The sequence below is a fragment of the Octopus bimaculoides genome, chromosome 18 (genome assembly GCF_046866305.1).
Source record: "Octopus bimaculoides isolate indiv1 chromosome 18, ASM4686630v1, whole genome shotgun sequence".
In the NCBI taxonomy this organism is placed as follows: domain Eukaryota; kingdom Metazoa; phylum Mollusca; class Cephalopoda; order Octopoda; family Octopodidae; genus Octopus; species Octopus bimaculoides.
This window is the reverse complement of record NC_142945.1, coordinates 6,221,759-6,239,153: the sequence shown is the minus strand read 5'-3', so window position 1 is coordinate 6,239,153 and position 17,395 is coordinate 6,221,759. Positions and strand designations below refer to the sequence as shown.

Genomic DNA, 17,395 nt, shown 5'->3' with positions numbered 1-17,395 from the left:
CATTTTGTTGGCTTTTTTTCTTCACTTAAAATTGATCAGGAGCAGTCTATCAATGTAAAACTTTTCATCCTTAATCATTCAGCCAGCCCTCATCATCATCATCATCATCATCATCATCAGTACTATCACCAACATCATCATCATCATTATAATAATCAGCAATAGTCTGGCTAGATTCCCATGCCCATATGGTGGGTGCCAGAGGAAAGGGATTAAGCTCCTACGAAAAGGAACTCGTGTAACTAGTCTTGGAGTAATTTGAAAGCCCTGACATAATGCTTACAGCATCTATTTAAATTAAGAAAAACATTGGAAGAGCTCCAAACACCATACAATACTGCATGGCTACACTATACATCTCCGCTATATAACCAAGCTTCATTCTATAAGGAAACAAAAACCAAAAAAAAAAACCAAATAAACAAAAGCAAAACTACTATATCTCAAAGTTACTATGCCTTTTAATATTTCATAAGGCTATATACCATAAAACTGTTTGACAGTACCAGCAGCAGTAGGGACCAGACCTGATGATTAGGAGCTTACAATGCCTAATTAAGAGTCATACAACTAAGCCCTTATATTTTCTGCATCCTACACCATCGTATTTCACAGTGGAGCTGCTGTATATATATATATACATATATATATATACATTCATATGTATAACCATGCACGACTGGCTTTGCTTCTGTGAACACTGGCATAGCTGACAGTGTGAGTCGAACCATGGATACAGGCAGATCAAAGCAATGAGTCATGGAAAACAAGAAAGTGAACTCGGATGACTAAGAGCCATAATACAATGTTAACAACTGAAAAACCTTTCTGTACTGAAATGGTGTGTGTGTGTTTGTTGAGTGTGTGTGTGTTTGTTGAGTGTGTGTGTGTTTGTTGAGTGTGAGTGTGAGCGAGCGAGCATGCACATGTGTGTGTGTGTGTGTGTCGTGGGTGGGATATACTTAAACATAAGTTACACAGGGCAAACAGTTCGAAAGCTTTGTGGGTTTCGCATACGCACACACATTCACGCATACATGTTGTACACTAACAATCACTCATACACACACACACACACACACACACACACACAATCACCTACATTTGTAGTCCGCAACTTTACTGTGTGTGATCGGAACGTCTGGCACCCACCCCTATTTCTTTCTGGTGGACGTGCAAACGGAGATCATTGAGAATCAATTGTTCTGCCAAGAAACAATGAAACGCTGACAGTGGAAATGAACTTGCAACCCATAAGAAAATAGTCATCGCTTATACACACGTATCTGATATAATAGTCATAGCTTATACACACAGCCTCTGCACACACGTATCTGATATAATAGTCATAGCTTATACACACAGCCTCTGCACACACGTATCTGATATAATAGTCAGAGCTTATACACACAGCCTCTGCACACACGTATCTGATATAATAGTCAGAGCTTATACACACAGCCTCTGCACACACGTATCTGATATAATAGTCAGAGCTTATACACACAGCCTCTGCACACACGTATCTGATATAATAGTCAGAGCTTATACACACAGCCTCTGCACACACGTATCTGATATGATGCCTGTGCAGAACTAGCCAGGCATTAATCTCATGTCTTTTACAGTAAAATGTAGCATACTTTGGGACTTATAGAATTTGCGAAACCTCCGTCACCTCAGAAAATTTCACCATCAATGAATACTGACACTTACATAGAAGTATACATGTATGTACATGAATCTACATGCATATATTTATATACGCACACACACACACACACTCACATACATATATGTATGTGCAGATATGTGAAACAGTAATTTTACATATGTCGTTTATAGCTATCATGTGGTAGAGGCTATTATTTTTTTTTTTTGGTTCGTTTTGAAAGAAAATTTAGTAAAATTCCATTCATAATGTAAAAAGAAATATCTTTATACTACAAAATCCTTCCCGATTCTAAATACTTAACCATGAGGCAGAAGCAGTCAGCAAGTAAAAGATTGATGCAACTAATGTCGCTTCTTAGCACTCTGATAACCGGTTTTCAAGGAGATACAACTGCTATTTCTAGCAAATAGAGCAACCATGTAGAAGATAGATAACTGGCTTCTCCATGTGTCCCCTAGAATCCTATCTTAACGATACAATATTACCCATGTCTACATGAGAAAAGTCTTCCGTTGTACTTCTAACATCTGATCTTTTCTTTCAAATACAATCGATTGTATTTGCTGTGTGTGTGTGTGAATGTGTGTGATGCACGCACATACGTTTCAAGGAACAAATATACCTGTATAAGCATGGGTATCTTCAGCATTGTTTTACAAGGCAAGTCCTAACGAAAGAGACAGATTTAAAATGCAAGTTCTCATTTTTTATTACTCATAGTTATCTTGTATCACTGCTTTTGGAGTTTACATTTAAAGATATAACAGCTCTTTCCCTCTCGGATTTCCCCTTAACTGTATTTAGAAGGAATAAGCTAGGCCAATCCTTTTTCGCTCGACGCATTACAAGTGAGAGCTTTCTTGCAGCTTAATTTAACAAAGTAGTTTTCGCCTTAAAACTGCTAACTGCAGTTCATGTCAAAGGGAAGTAATTCATTCAATTTTAAGATGATAAATCTGTTCTTAGTTATATTTTTAAAAAAATAGAATAATTCTTATAATGAAAATAAAAAAATAAGAATTAAGAAAGATTACTGCATTTGGCCTTTGTTACATAACTGCAGTAATTTTACTAGTGATGTTAAAATTGCAAATTAAAATTTCAGTTCACATATGAACAAATACTAAGAAATGTTAAAACTATAAGGAAATTTCACATTAAAGGATTTTTTGGAAGAACCACATAGGTACACACACACACACACACCATACATACACTCAGCTTTACAATTTTGACTATAAAGCATACAGGTTGGTAGTTTGCTGTACTAGACTAAGAAAAGTAATCTTCCAGCTGGACAACTAACAGCAGGTATAATAAGGTAGTACAACCCCACTTTAGTTAATAAAGTACTAACACAAGATGGAGTTAGGAATGAGAGTAAGTAACAGTTTTATCATCCACTATCGTTCATAACAAAATTAACAGAAACATATTCATGATTTTGTGCAGTCAAGTATACGACCTGCCTGAAACAAAGAGAAGTGTGTTGATCTGTTTATAGCACTTTCATTTTTACCACACACACACACACACAGATATATATATATATATGTGTATATATATATATATATGAAGGAAATGAAAATGAACCACAGAACATGTGTATAAAAATATTCAACACCAAATTGCATAGTTTTGGAGAGTTTAAAAAATTTTTTTTGTTTTACTATAAATGACAAAGAACAGAAGAGAAAAATTGTTCAAATTAAGACAAAAAGTTTACTGTTAACACTTTAAGCATAGAAATAAATGACGATACCAAAAGGAAAAAAATATATTAACTAAAATCTCTCTGCAGCAACTATGGGAGATAACACCAGACAAGTTGTAGTCTTATTCTGATCTCATCAGTGAACCACACCCTTCACAATACTTAAAACAGCAATAAAGGATTTTGTTGAAAGAAAACCATCAGGGTAACACGGAATAAGATAGACATGGTTTCAAAACCCAATGAAAATTTGTCAGGGATAATGAAGTTGCTAAACACAATTTAATTCAAAAAAATACTAGAAAGACTAAATTGTTGGCAACAAAATAGATGTGCAAATTGTCTCAGTAAAAAGTACACAGATGCATGTGAAGATTGGTGTGCATGCATGTGCATGTAAACTGCCGCAAAATACTAGCGTGTTTCAAATTAGCATTCTTCATATTCCGGTTCTTTCCGAAGATTTATAAGGGTTTTTTTTTTTTTTGGTTTCCATTAACTATACACCCACCTAACACATTTATAAGACTAATGTACAGAGCAAATCACAAATATATGTTCCTCTTTAAATGAAAAAGAAAATGGTAAAAATATACTGAAAACAAAAAAGAGAAAAAACAAGACAAACTTATTATTTGTTAGCAAAGTTTTGCAAAGTTGACTCAAACTAGAACTTACTCTCTTTTTTCTTGCTTTAATTTCTGTCTTTTTCTGTTCAATATCCTTTTGCATCTCAGCATACCAGAAATCAACAAAGAAATGAGAATCTGTATAAAATTTGATACTATCTTTTCCATCCTCCCTGGAAAAAACAAGAAAGAGATCATTTTGTAATATTACCTTCTAATTTAGGTTTTTAAAACACAAGGTATAAATTTTTCAAGGGAGAGAGAGACTAGGGTTAGCTGACTGAACTGACTCCAGTTGGTTGTTACTTTAACAAAGGCAAAGTTGACCTCTAAAAAGCTAGAGCAAATACCGCAGCTGTCTTCTAGTGAAGTGTAGGTATATACAATTGCCCATCATTTAAACGTATGTCATGCACTTCAGTTGAGAAAAGATTAAAGACTAAAGTGAAAGCAAAGGATGACTATTTTGAATTGCAAATATATTTAGAATATTGTCAATAAATATAACAGTCACCCGATTAAACTTGCATTAACCAAATCCGAAAATTTTTAATTTTAAGATGAAATGAATAATAAGATAAATATATATGCAGCACCAAAGGGGTGTGCATATATATATATATATATATATATATATATATGCACAGGCATAGCTGTGTGGTTAAGAAGTTCACATTGTAACCAGGTGGTTCCAGGTTCAGTTCCATCATATGGCACCTTGGGTAAGAGTCCACTACAGCCTCAGATCAACCAATGACTTGTGAATTTGGTATGTGGAAACTGTAAGGAAGCCCACCCTGTATTTTGTACATGAAAATGCGTGGGCGTGTGTCTTTGTATATGTTCCTTCTTCTGTTTGACAAGCAGTCTTTGTTTACAACTCTGAAACTCAGCAATATTGGCCAAAGGGACCAACATCAAACTGGGGCCAATTTGCTTGAGTAAAACCTTCAGGGCAGTGACCCAGTGAGGGAAAAAGAGACATAAACAATGATGGTGGTAGTAATGGTGATGCTTCTGACAGAAGCACATGGTCATGGTTGAGAGAAGAGATATAGTTGATCTAATCAGCTCCAGTACTTAGATGATTTTTACATTGAACGCAATACAATGTAACCCAGTAGTGCAAAAATAGTTAGTTTGGTGCTCTACTAATCTTACTACATTAACAATAGTAGTATATCAGAGAGGAGACTCAACGAAAACACCAGTGTCACTGGCTTTCTTGGGGAAATCAACAAAAGAAAGTAGGCCAACTAGTTTCTGTTGTGTAATTCCAGGTGAGCTTAAATGGAACAGACCTATGGCATGCAGGTTACCATCTGACTGATTCTGTGCTATAAGCAAATCCATTGTTCCAGTTATACCAAAATCGCCAAGCTAGAAAAGGAAAAAAGTGCTACATGTCTAGACCAGCAGAGGGTCAAAGAGGTTATTGGTACTGTTGCTGTTTTGTGTATGCATAGAGTGGAAAGGACAGAGATCTTATGGTGGTGCTTAGGGCTGCTCAGAGCAGTTAACCCTTTAGCATTTAAAATATTTTGTAGGATTGTAATGCTTATTTACTCTTTTACTTATTTCAGTCACCTGACTGCTGCCGTACAGGAGCATGCCTTTAGTTGAACAAATTGACTCCGAGACTTATTCTTTGTAAGCCTAGTACTTATCCTATCGGTCTCTTTTGCCAAACTGCTACGTTATGGGGATGTAAACACAACAGCATTGGTTGTCAAGCGATGGTGGAGGGACAATCAGACATTCAACCCCTTTTAAAATCTTTTAAGTTGCAGATGTGGTTGGGTGTTCAAGAAAATTGTTTTGCAACTACTACATGGTTTTGGATTCAGCCCCATTATATGGCAACTTGGATGTCTTCTACTATAGCCCTAGGTCAACTAATATCTCGTAAATGAATTTGGGACACAGAAACTGCACAAAGCCCATCTCCTTCCTCCCAGCTGCCTCCAACCGTTTATGCATATGCTGATTCTCAGTACTTGTCCTTGTTGACATCATGACCAGTCGCTCTATGCTTTTGAAGACCTCTGGAATACAAAAATCCCCTTACATGAAAACGGGTAAGAGTTGGTGACTGGAAGAGCATCCAGTTACAAGATCTGTCTCAACTTCCCATGCAATCATGTACTAGCATGAGAAAACAGAACTTAAATGAAGTGGAGTCAGCAAAGGAAAATGTAGACTATATGATGTAAGTTTAAAAAGTAACGATGATGCTAGTTACATGATAGCCGAGACAGGAGCCAGAAAAGCAGAAATCTCAAAGCTATGAGATAATACACGATTCATTCAAAACAATGCGAATAAATAAGTATTCTATTTATCAGAACAATCCGAATGTTAGCAGGTTAAGGGGTGACATGACACTAAATCACACAGACATTTAGGCAATGTCTACTCATACAGACTTCCAAAGCTGCATGAATTTCAACTAAAATCTGAAGTATTATTTTTTGACCCCATCACCAAAGTTAAATGATCGAAAAAGACACTAACCACTCCTTACTGACACAGGAATGGTAGCCTTCATTCTTATCCCATCTCTTTCAATATCGCATCCTACTGTTGCAGCATACATTAACCAGCTTCATTTACTCAAAAACTTTCTCAGCAAACCTAAACGCAATATTTTTGTTTTGTTTTGTTTTTTTCTTTTCTTTTTTTTTTTTCTTCCCTTGAAGTTTACCAACATTAAAAGCCAATCCCTTAGATTGTTATAATGCAGAAAGTTCTGCAGCAAAGATCAGCCATCCTCCCAAAGTGTCAATTCTAATTAACTGCCTGATTGAACTATAATAAATAAAAAATAAAAATAAATTTAATTTAAAAAAAAAAAAGAGAGAGAAAGAACCAGCAGAATTAATTGCCAAGTTTCTATAGGCTGCTATATTTCTCCAGATAAAATGAAGGAGTAGATTATTTCTATTTTCGAAGAATTATGATGCACAAACGGAGATGGGGGGGGGACAAAAATTTCACATTTTAAGTATGTTATTTTTAATTTTGAAAAACGATTAATAATGGTGTTTTAGAGATACAAGCTAAATGGTAAAGAGGCATATTCTTGAATTAGTTTAATCCTAGTTCAATGTCAAAGCAAGAAATGTAGATTAAATGCATTCAAATCCTTCAAGCAAAATAGCCAACCCAATCTAATCTGCTTTGCCATCTAATAAAATCTGTTATACATGGATTTAAAATTTAAAATTTAAAAAAAAAAAAAAAAAAAACTATACTTTTACACTTTTAAAATTATTGATGAAGGCATGCCCTCACCAGTGCTTTACGACTGCTACCCAACTGATGAGCTAATCATAACTTCAGATACTAAGAACAACCAACTCTGAGAATATTGCATTTGTTGCAATCAATCACCATTATAATATCCACTTTACCATGCCAGCATAGGTTGGATAGAATTTGTTGAGGTAAATTTTCAATAGCTGGATGCCCTTCCTGTCAGCAACCCCTACACGTTTCCAAGCATTGTAATATTTTCCCTTGACTGCACATGTTTTCATGGAACATTGGAAATGAATGACATTGACTATATGACATTGATGCTTGTTTATATCAACTGAGATATCCAAGGTAAGGAGACAATCACACATGAGGAGATTCTCTCAGTTTCTATCTACTGAGTCCACATACAAGCCTTTGGTTAGCCTGGAGCTATAATAAAGACACTTGCTCAAGGTGTCGTGCAACCACGTCTGCCCAAATAAAGCATATAAAAAAAAAAAAAAAAGAGAAAAGACTGGAATGGTTCGTACCGAAATCTGTCTAGTTTTTCCAAAGCTGGAGCCCTGTCACACTGGTGGTAAGTGATCCGCATAGCATTTGGCATGGTTGAACTTGAAACAACTTGTTGATCAGGGGCAATATTGCTTCGGTAAGGTTTGCGAAGATGTATATCTTGTAATGACACTAAACAAAAGAAAATAAAAACTTAGAAATAAGTATAAAACATACAGTTTTTTTGTTGATTGTAGACAAGTTTTTAAAAAATTTTATTCAAACAGAATTCCTTCAAAAATTACAGGTATTATTGTACAACAATTTACAGGTTTTAAACATTAAACAAAAGAAAAATGTGAATAAATGCTTTAAAAAAAAAAGTAAATATTATTATAATTATTTTTTTTTAAATTTCCCTTATTTTTTTTCTCTTTCTGAAAATAATAAAATGAAACTGTAATAACTGAAATATTTTTAATAAAATATTAATTTCAATAAATCGTTACAAATTATTCAGGTGAAGCATTTCAAAAGAAATAAGAGGTAGAAATTAGTATTGTTTTAAAAATACTGAAAACAAACAAAATGTAAGGATTCTTTAAGTTAAAAAATAACCTAAAATGAAGAATATTTTTAATTCTCTGGTTAAAAATTTAAATCGTTATCTGCTAAAAATAAAATTAAGTTTAAATTAAAATGAAAATGTTCTACAATAGAAATATAGTATTTTCAGTGAGATTAATCAAATATTATTTACAAACCTACCTCAAAAAAGTGAACACACACACACACACACACACACACACACACAGATTTGAAATAAAAAACAAAAACAAGTAGAAAGATTGTACTAAGAGAAAAGAGAGAGAGAGAATGGAGAAAATGAGAGAAAAGGGAGAAGAAAGTACGGAAGGTGGGTAAGAGAAATAGTTGAAGACAGGAGAGAAGTATTCCTTAATAACACCTGGAGTAATAATGGAAATGAATCCTGTTAATAACATGCCTGAACCTTTCCTGAGTTTACTAATTAGTACAAATGAAGTCACTGGAGATTTATAAGGGAGCTAACTTAAGGCTGTTCTCTGTTGTGAGGCAGAAAACAACAGGGAGAGGAGGAATTAAAGAGTATCAGCTGGATAGAAGTAGAGAATTTGAAGTTCAGATGGACAGAACTCTAGGTTGGTGTACCACAGGGCTGGCCAACCTGAAGTCTGCCCAAGCCGAACAGCTGCAGGTGACGGACTATATCCTGCTGAATCTGATATAGTGTCATTAAAAAAAAAAAACGTGGGGTAGATGGTCACATTAGTTTGCTAAGTCAAGGCTGATATGGATATGGTTGGGACAAACAAAACATTTTCGTCTTCTTTAGACCATTCCATTTCCATGAGGCTGAATATTTAAACTCTGAGGACATCTCAGCCATGGGTTATATTCAGTGATGTGTTCCACCCCTATTCCACCCCCAAGACATACCAACATTCCTGATGTACCTCACCCTTACTAGTTACCACAAGCTCACAAATATTTTCTCATTGATCTGGTTCCTGCCCAATTCACACAATTGAAACAAATATTTGATTAAATCACAAGACACGAGAATTATCATGGCTTAGATTTAGAACATGAGAGACTTTTCAAAGCAGAAAGTTGGATTATTTTGAACTGTGCAAAGAATGTCTAAATGGAAGATGAATGAGAATGTCTGTTCAGTCATTTCATGAACAAAGTTTAGATAAATGGCAGAGGAGGGAGGGAGGGGGGGGGTGAAAACAATATGTCCTATCAAAATAGAAAATTATTAAATGTACTTAAATTACATAAATTAATTTTATATAATTATTTAAAAAATAAAAATAAAGAAAAAAATGTAAAAATGTCTCTTTGAATTATGAATTACTGGAGAGAAGAAGAGAGAAGAAAGGTAGAAGTGAATGAGTTGGTTGAGAAAAGATGGAAAGAGAGAGGGGGGAGAGTAGAAAGAACAACAGACAAAGTGAAAGAGAGGGAGAAAGCGAGGAGAAAAGTGGGAGAGGAGGTGGAGAACAATTTTTGAATCCATCCATTAAAGAAACATTAAATAGTATTTAATGAGATAATTTCAATCTGGAATATCATCATCATGATCATGTTATCTAACTTCCCTCAAGTGGCATGCATTTAAGTTCCTCAATATATACACACACAAACACTGTGTGTGTGTGTGTGTGTGTGTGTGTGTGTGTGTGTGTGTGTGTGTGTGTGTGTGCGTGTGTGTGCGTGCGCGTGCGCGCGCGCGCGCGCGCGGAACTATTCAATGATATTATGCCACTGTATTAGACAGAGGTAAAGATATTTATCTGGCAGTTGAGGAAGGCACCAAAAGGACAAAAAAACATTTTGGTGGATTGAGTTGCCGACTCCGAGTCAAGTCCCTGAGTTTAATCATCTCCCTTCCCACATCTATCTTCGATAATAACCTACAAGAGGCATTTTATTACAACAGCCTTTTCCTTACCTTCCATTCTTTCTCACTTCTTTAAACTCAATTGACCTAATTACTCATTAGTGAACAGTATTAATTATAAACTATTAAACAGAACATGCTGACACTTAGTACTTTGACTATAGAACTAACAGAGAAAATGTCATACAACAGTAGTTATTGTCTCTTTTTGCTGAGGTCATCTTTGCCTTTCACCATTCCAAGGGCAACACAGTACAAGTCACCGAAAGGAATCACTTGAATCAATTGCTTCCTTTCCTGTACTTATAGCCATGTACCCAAGTTAGATTATGCTAATCAAATGCCTTCCATAATAATCCTTTCTACTACAGCTACCATATGCACAAGGCCTGAAATTGTAAAGAAGTGGGTTAGTTGATTACCTTGACCCCTGTTCTCAACTGGTACTTATTTTATCAACCCAGAAAGGATGAAAAGCAAAGTCAACCATGACAGAATTTGAACTCAGAATGTAAAAATGAAAGAAATGTTGTTAGGCATTTTGTCTGGCATGGGAGTGGCTTTGCCAGCTCATTTCTAATATAGGATGAAGGCCCTGGAAGGATGAAAGAAAAGCAAAGTTGACCATGGCAACCAATTTCAATTCAGAACATGAAGACCAGAAGGAATATCACAATCCATTTCAATTTAGACACAAGGCCAGCAATTCGTGGGAATTGATTGCACTGACTTTGTGACTATCATGGTATTTTATCAACAATAGGAGGAAAGGTCATGCTGACCTCGGTGAGATTTGAACTGGGAATGTAAAGAGTCAGAAGAAATGTTGGAAAGTGCTCTTTTCCTGCCACTCCAAGTCTGCCTGCTCATCGCATTCAATAATGATAATTTCTAAATTTAAGCCCAGAGCTAGTAATTTGGGCGGTGGTGGTGGGGTTTGATACCATCAACCCCAATATACGACTGGTCCTTTACTGACCCCAGAAGGATGAAAGTCTCTAAGTAGCCTAATAATAATAATAATAATAATAATAATAATAATAAAGGCTTCAAATTCTGGCACAAAGCCAGCAGCTTTTGAGGGGAGGCGTTAGTTTATTACATCAACCCCCATTGCTCAACTGGTTCTTATTTTCATTATCACTGAAAGGATGAAAGGCAATGTCAGCGTCAGCAAGATTCAAACTGAGAATGGGAAGAACCAGAAGAAATGCCACTATGCATTTTCGTCCAACTCTCTAACAACTCTGCCAGTTTACGGCTTTCAGTAAAGTTAATAATCCTTTAGGCTATATAGGCACAAGGCCTGAAATTTGGGGGAGTGGGGGGTTAAGTCGATTACATCGAACCCCAGTGTTCAACTGGTACTTATTCTATTTAGCAAAAAAGAACCTTGGCAGAATTTGAACTCAGAATGTGAAGACAGATGGAAAGCTGCTAAGCAAGCTAACGACTCTACCAGGTTGCCCCCTTAATGATAAAGTCCTTGGGGGGGGGGGGGGGGGACTAGTTGATTACATTGACCCCCAGTGCTCAACTGGTACTTATTTAACACAAAAGGATGAAAAGGATAAATCAACCTTGACAGAATTTACACTCAGAAAAAATAAAGAGGGATGAAATTCCACTAAGCATTTTGCTCAGTGCGCTAATGACTGACAATTCACCACCTTAATTATAATAATAATGGTAATAATAATAATAATAATCTTGTCTACTAAAGGCACAAGGCTCGAAATTTGAGGAGAGGGGACTAGTTGATTACATCGGCCCCAGTGTTTCATTGGTACTTAACTCATCGACCCTGAAAGGATGAAAGGCAAAGTCAACCTCAAACGAATTTGAACTCAGAATGTAGCAATGGGCAAAATGCTGCTAACGAATAACAATAATAAGTAGTAGTAGTAGCAGTAGTAGTAAACACACAAGTTACAAGACCTAATTATCTCGTTTTCCTTATGGATCTGTCATCATGATAAACAAACTACTGGTAAAGATCTAATCATTAGTATGTATGAACATGTCTAAAGCATATCAAATGTTTCATGTAACCTTGCCATTTGTAAAATTGTTTTATGTAAGTTTTAAAGCTAAATATCTGTTGTTGTTCCCGTTCCCTTCCCCCCACACACACACACACACACACCTGGAATAAAATGAAAATAGAATTATAATGTAAGTCTGTGAATACACACTTTACTAACTTACCGATAAACCTTTGAACTCAATTAAAATAGACCCGTTCAATTAAATCTGAATATGAAACCTCACACAAATATCCACCCTCTAATCAAAGAGCAGCAATAATGTTGAAAACTAAAAATGCAATATTTTGAGAGAGAGAGAGAGAGAGAGAGAGAGAGAGAGAGAGAGAGAGAGAGAGAGAGAGAGAGAGAGAGAGAAAGAGAGAGAGAGAAAGAGAGAAAGAAAGAGAGAGAGAGAGAGAGAGAGAGAGAGAAAGAGAGAAAGAGAGAGAGAGTGAAAGAGAGAGAGAGAGAGAGAGAGAGAGAGAGAGAGAGAAAGAGAGAGAGTGAAAGAGAGAGAGAGAGAAAGAGAGAGAGAGAAGAAGAGAGAGAAAGAGAGAGAAAGAGAAAGAGAGAGAGAAAGAAAGAGAGAGAGAAAGAAAGAGAGAGAGAAAGAAAGAGAGAGAGAGTGAAAGAGAGAGAGAGAGTGAAAGAGAGAGAGAGAGAAAGAGAGAGAGAGAAAGAGAGAGAGAGAAAGAGAGAGAAAGAGAAAGAGAGAGAAAGAAAAAGAGAGAGAAAGAAAAAGAGAGAGAAAGAAAAAGAGAGAGAAAGAGAAAGAGAGAGAAAGACAAAGAGAGAGAAAGACAAAGAGAGAGAAAGACAAAGAGAGAGAAAGAGTGTGTGTGTGTGTGTGTGTAACTGATTTAACAATTCACAACGAGCATGATAATTACTCTTAATTAGACATGAAGATACACAATTAAGATATTGGAATATGGTAATGACTACTACTACTACTACTACTACTATTATTATTATTATTATTTCTGAAGAGAGAGAGATATCCTTAGGATGTCGTACAATGTGAAACATTTATATAAAACTTTGGAAATAATCAGAATTAAAGAATAACAAGAGAGAAATATAGAGCAATGTAAGGTGGACAAGGGTGGGGGAGAAACTGAAGGGTTTCTAAATGAAGCTGCTCCGTAGCAATAATAATGATGACAGTAACAACAACAGCAACATTATTCTCAAGTACAGGAGAAACTTTTAATTAACCTTTTCAGTGCAACATACCAGCCATTCTACGAAGCAGACTGGTTTAGTATACAGCCATGTAAAGATTAGGATAACTAAGACAAACGTCCATACAAAAATTAGATTCAAATTCGGCTTCCTTGGCCCAAATAACCTAATTTAGCACTAGTGTATTTAACCACATTCTTGTCTGAAGTGACTACCAAACTGTAGAAACTGAAGTACCATAAAAGTATTTCAGCTAATGGTCTCCATTCAATTCAGAACAGATTGGCATTACAGTATTAGTTTTTAAAAAGTCATCACCACCCCAATTTTAATGTTCATTTTCCAATGCTTAGGTTGGGATGGAATTCATAGAGACGTATTTTCCTATAGTCAAAAGACCTTCCTGTCACAAACCCTCACCTGTTTTCAAGCAAGGTAATATTTCCCGATGGCCAGGTATGTTTGCATAGATTAGAAACAAATGACACCACTTGTATGATGGTGACATTCATTTACAACCACGATATGATGTGAAGAGATGGGGACAGTAGCATACATACACACACACACACACATGGTGGGCTTCTATTATTTTCTATCTACTGAATTCACTCATACGGCTGTGGTCAGTCCAAAGGTATAGAAGAAACTTGTCCAAGGTGTTGCACAGTGGGATTGAACCTGAAACCATATGGTTACAACACAAACTTCTTAACTACACAGACGTGCTTGTGTTACATAGTATTTTCTAGAAAAGGAAAAATACAGTAGATGTCATTTTTTATCATCAGACAAGTTCTACAAAATTTGGATATTTGCAATTTGTTGGACACAGGCAACAGCTGTTATTGTCATAAGTTTTGTGAGTGGAATTTGATGTGTGTGTGTGTGTGTGTGTGTGTGTGTGTGTGTGTGCTGGGGTAAATTGTATTCATTCAACTTAGGTGATTTCAATCACTTGATAAAGAGATTGATAAAAAGAAAATCAGACAAATTATTGGGGTTGATACAGCTAATTAAAACCTTGGAAGGTGGTGCTCTAGCATAGCCATAAATGAGAAAAGAAAAAAAATTATAGTTGGATCAGACAATATTTAGAGCTGAATGTCTCTTTCATAATTCACAGACCACTAACTATACAAGTGGGCCACAATTTAACACAAACTAATAAAACTAAAGAACATTGAAGTATAGTAGCATAGTCCATAAGACTGGATGCTTGCCCTGAAGCAAAGAGAGTGTCGCCACTTGAAGCTGACACAGCAGTAAAAAGAACCTTAACCCTTTTGATATTAACCCATCTGAAAAGCATCCTGGTTCTCAGATACAAACCTCCTGTTTTAAAGAGGTCGAGATTTAAAGTTTTCCATTAAAATTGCATGTTAATTTATGTTCAAAACCTCAGCTTATTAATGACAGTTATTTTACAAAATGTCTTCATTATTTTTAGCGCTAATTGAAACAAAGCCAGCATATTTCAACAAAACTGTGGTAATGAGAGAGTTAAGAAGAGAGGGAAGAAAGAGAGAAAGATCACAACGGCAAGCACTTAGATGTTGAGAATGATTGTCTCAGAGATTTAATTTCCATGGATCCGTGTGTGATGAAGTACAAATTTCTTGCCTCATGAGAGGGGTACACTGTTCATCATCTTACACTACTTTCTGGTCACATTTATTGCAGAGGTATATTGTGTATGTGTGTGTATTTTACACACACACACATTTATTATATATATATATGTATTGGCCATGGGGATTTTTTATAATTGTTAAAGCAATTAAAAAAATATCGAATTTCTCAGTGCTCAATGAAAAAAAAGAGACTTGTTACGAGAAAGGTTAAACATTTATGTGTGTATACGAAGAAAAAAATTAATACAAGAAAACAGGGTCAAAGGTGGCTGTATTGTTACAAATGAGTGTTAAAAAGATTAAAAAAAAAAAAAAAAAAGCCAGCAATAAACCCAACAGGTCTTTGAAAAAAAACAAAACAAAAAAAAACACAGGGTGGTAGACTTGTGACATCCAACAACTAATGATTACACTTCATTGTAGTTAAGGAACTACTTACCTATACATCTAACAGCCAATCAGTTCTGTTAGTGCACAGGTCATGCGCGGCTATAATGTTTAAAATGATTATCTACTTGAAAATATCACGGTTTAAAACGCGACAGTTACATTGCTGATATATTCTAACAGTAAAACAGAAATCTTTGGGAGATATAGATAAAATGAAAGTATAGATGCAAAACAGGGACATCTTGCTCACTTATGCAAAAATTTTAACTTACATCTAAAAGATTTTTAGAGACAAAAGAATGGAGGTTGCAATATATTTGAGTCAGCATCATACTCAAAATAAATATAATCAACATATAAAAACAGTATATGAGGGTGTGTATATGTGCATATACATACATGTGTGTATATAAACACACACACACACACACACATATTTAAATCACAATATATGGATTCAAATAAAACTCAATGTATCATTCTACAAAACATAGATGTAGTATGATACAAGAGAAAACAAATAATTTGCATTAACACAGACATGTAAGTAATTTATTATTAAATATAATCTAAACTATTTACATGCTTTTAAGTTATGAAACAATTTGTTGTGATATATGAATTTTCTTATCGTTAAAATTTCAGCAAACTACCTCTCTGTCATTTATGACTATATGTATGTATGTGTGTGGGAGTGTGTGTGTGTGTGTGTGTGCACATCTACATATAAATGTGTGTGGAGAGAGAGAGATGGATGTATAGACAAGTGAGAAGAAGAAAGCATTCAATACAAAAATAGAGTGCTATGCATTATAGTTTTAGAATAGACACAGTGTGCCCTTCAAAAGCAGTATTTAGAAGGGTTGGCAACAGGAAGGGCATCCATCCAGAGAGCACTGTTTTGGAAAACCCATCAAACCTATGCCACCATGAGAAAACAGCTGTAAAACACTCACACACACACACACACACACATTAATCACCATGTGAAAATGGTTACTGCTGGATAAGGTTTATACACATACACAACCAATAATAACCACCTTCACACAGTAGTTAATTTATAGCAAGGAATTAGAAGTCGTAGCATAATAATTAAACTTTTCTCAGGAATTACAAAACTGCTTCAGACAAATACCAGCAGAACATAAGGAAACAACTTGACAGTTTCTAATGACATGTCTTTCTCAAGTGGTTCTTCTCAGATATGTAGATGAGTAAATTCTATCTTAGAATGTGTATATGTATGTGTGTATGTGTGTGTGTGTGTGTGTATGTGTGCGTGTGTGAGTGAGGGGTGGGGTAGAGGGCATGAGAAAGTGAGAGAAAATGGAAAGGAAACCAAATTTAAAAGGGGCTGCAGTATATACACCACAGCAATTTCACAGAGTCAATTTACTACTAAGATTCTATTTGACAAATGCTGCCATATGCTTTGGATGACAAAAGAAGTTTTACTGACAAACTTCATCTGGTTCGTTTATCAGTGAAATCTGGCTCTCCAACTATGGTTTTCAAACGGGACAGCAGGTCTTGCAAAAAAAGATATTACCGTTGTTAAAACAATGACCAAACGTTAGAGTGAAGCCAAACTACATGTCAGAGATGTGGAATCTTGGAATCACCTCTCTTCTGACCCCACCCCCAAGGATAATCAATAACCAGAAGGACTGTGGTGGGGGATCAAATACATCTTTCCATGTCTTTATATTTTGGAAATTTTCTCCCCTCTCCATGAAGGAGAGGCACAGACAAATGCTACCAAAATTAATTTCCATTATTATTTGCCTTACATTACATATATACCGATATCAATGGGAGATCTCAAACTAAAGAATGAGCCTCTACATTCTTTGGCTGCTAGATATAGCAGTCAAAAAAAATCCTTCACTACACAACCATTTAGAAATAAACTAAACATTGGAGAGTATAGGGTGGC

General features: G+C 35.5%; 1 protein-coding gene across 1 annotated transcript in view; it reads right to left on the bottom strand.

Moving 5' to 3' along the window:
• The window catches only part of LOC106870025 (uncharacterized), a 112,454-nt gene that overhangs the window by 29,239 nt on the left and 65,820 nt on the right, over positions 1–17,395 (bottom strand). The window contains 2 exon segments of the mRNA XM_089365676.1: positions 4,068–4,191; positions 7,810–7,963. Of these exon segments, the coding sequence (XP_089221802.1) occupies positions 4,068–4,191; positions 7,810–7,963 (278 nt within the window).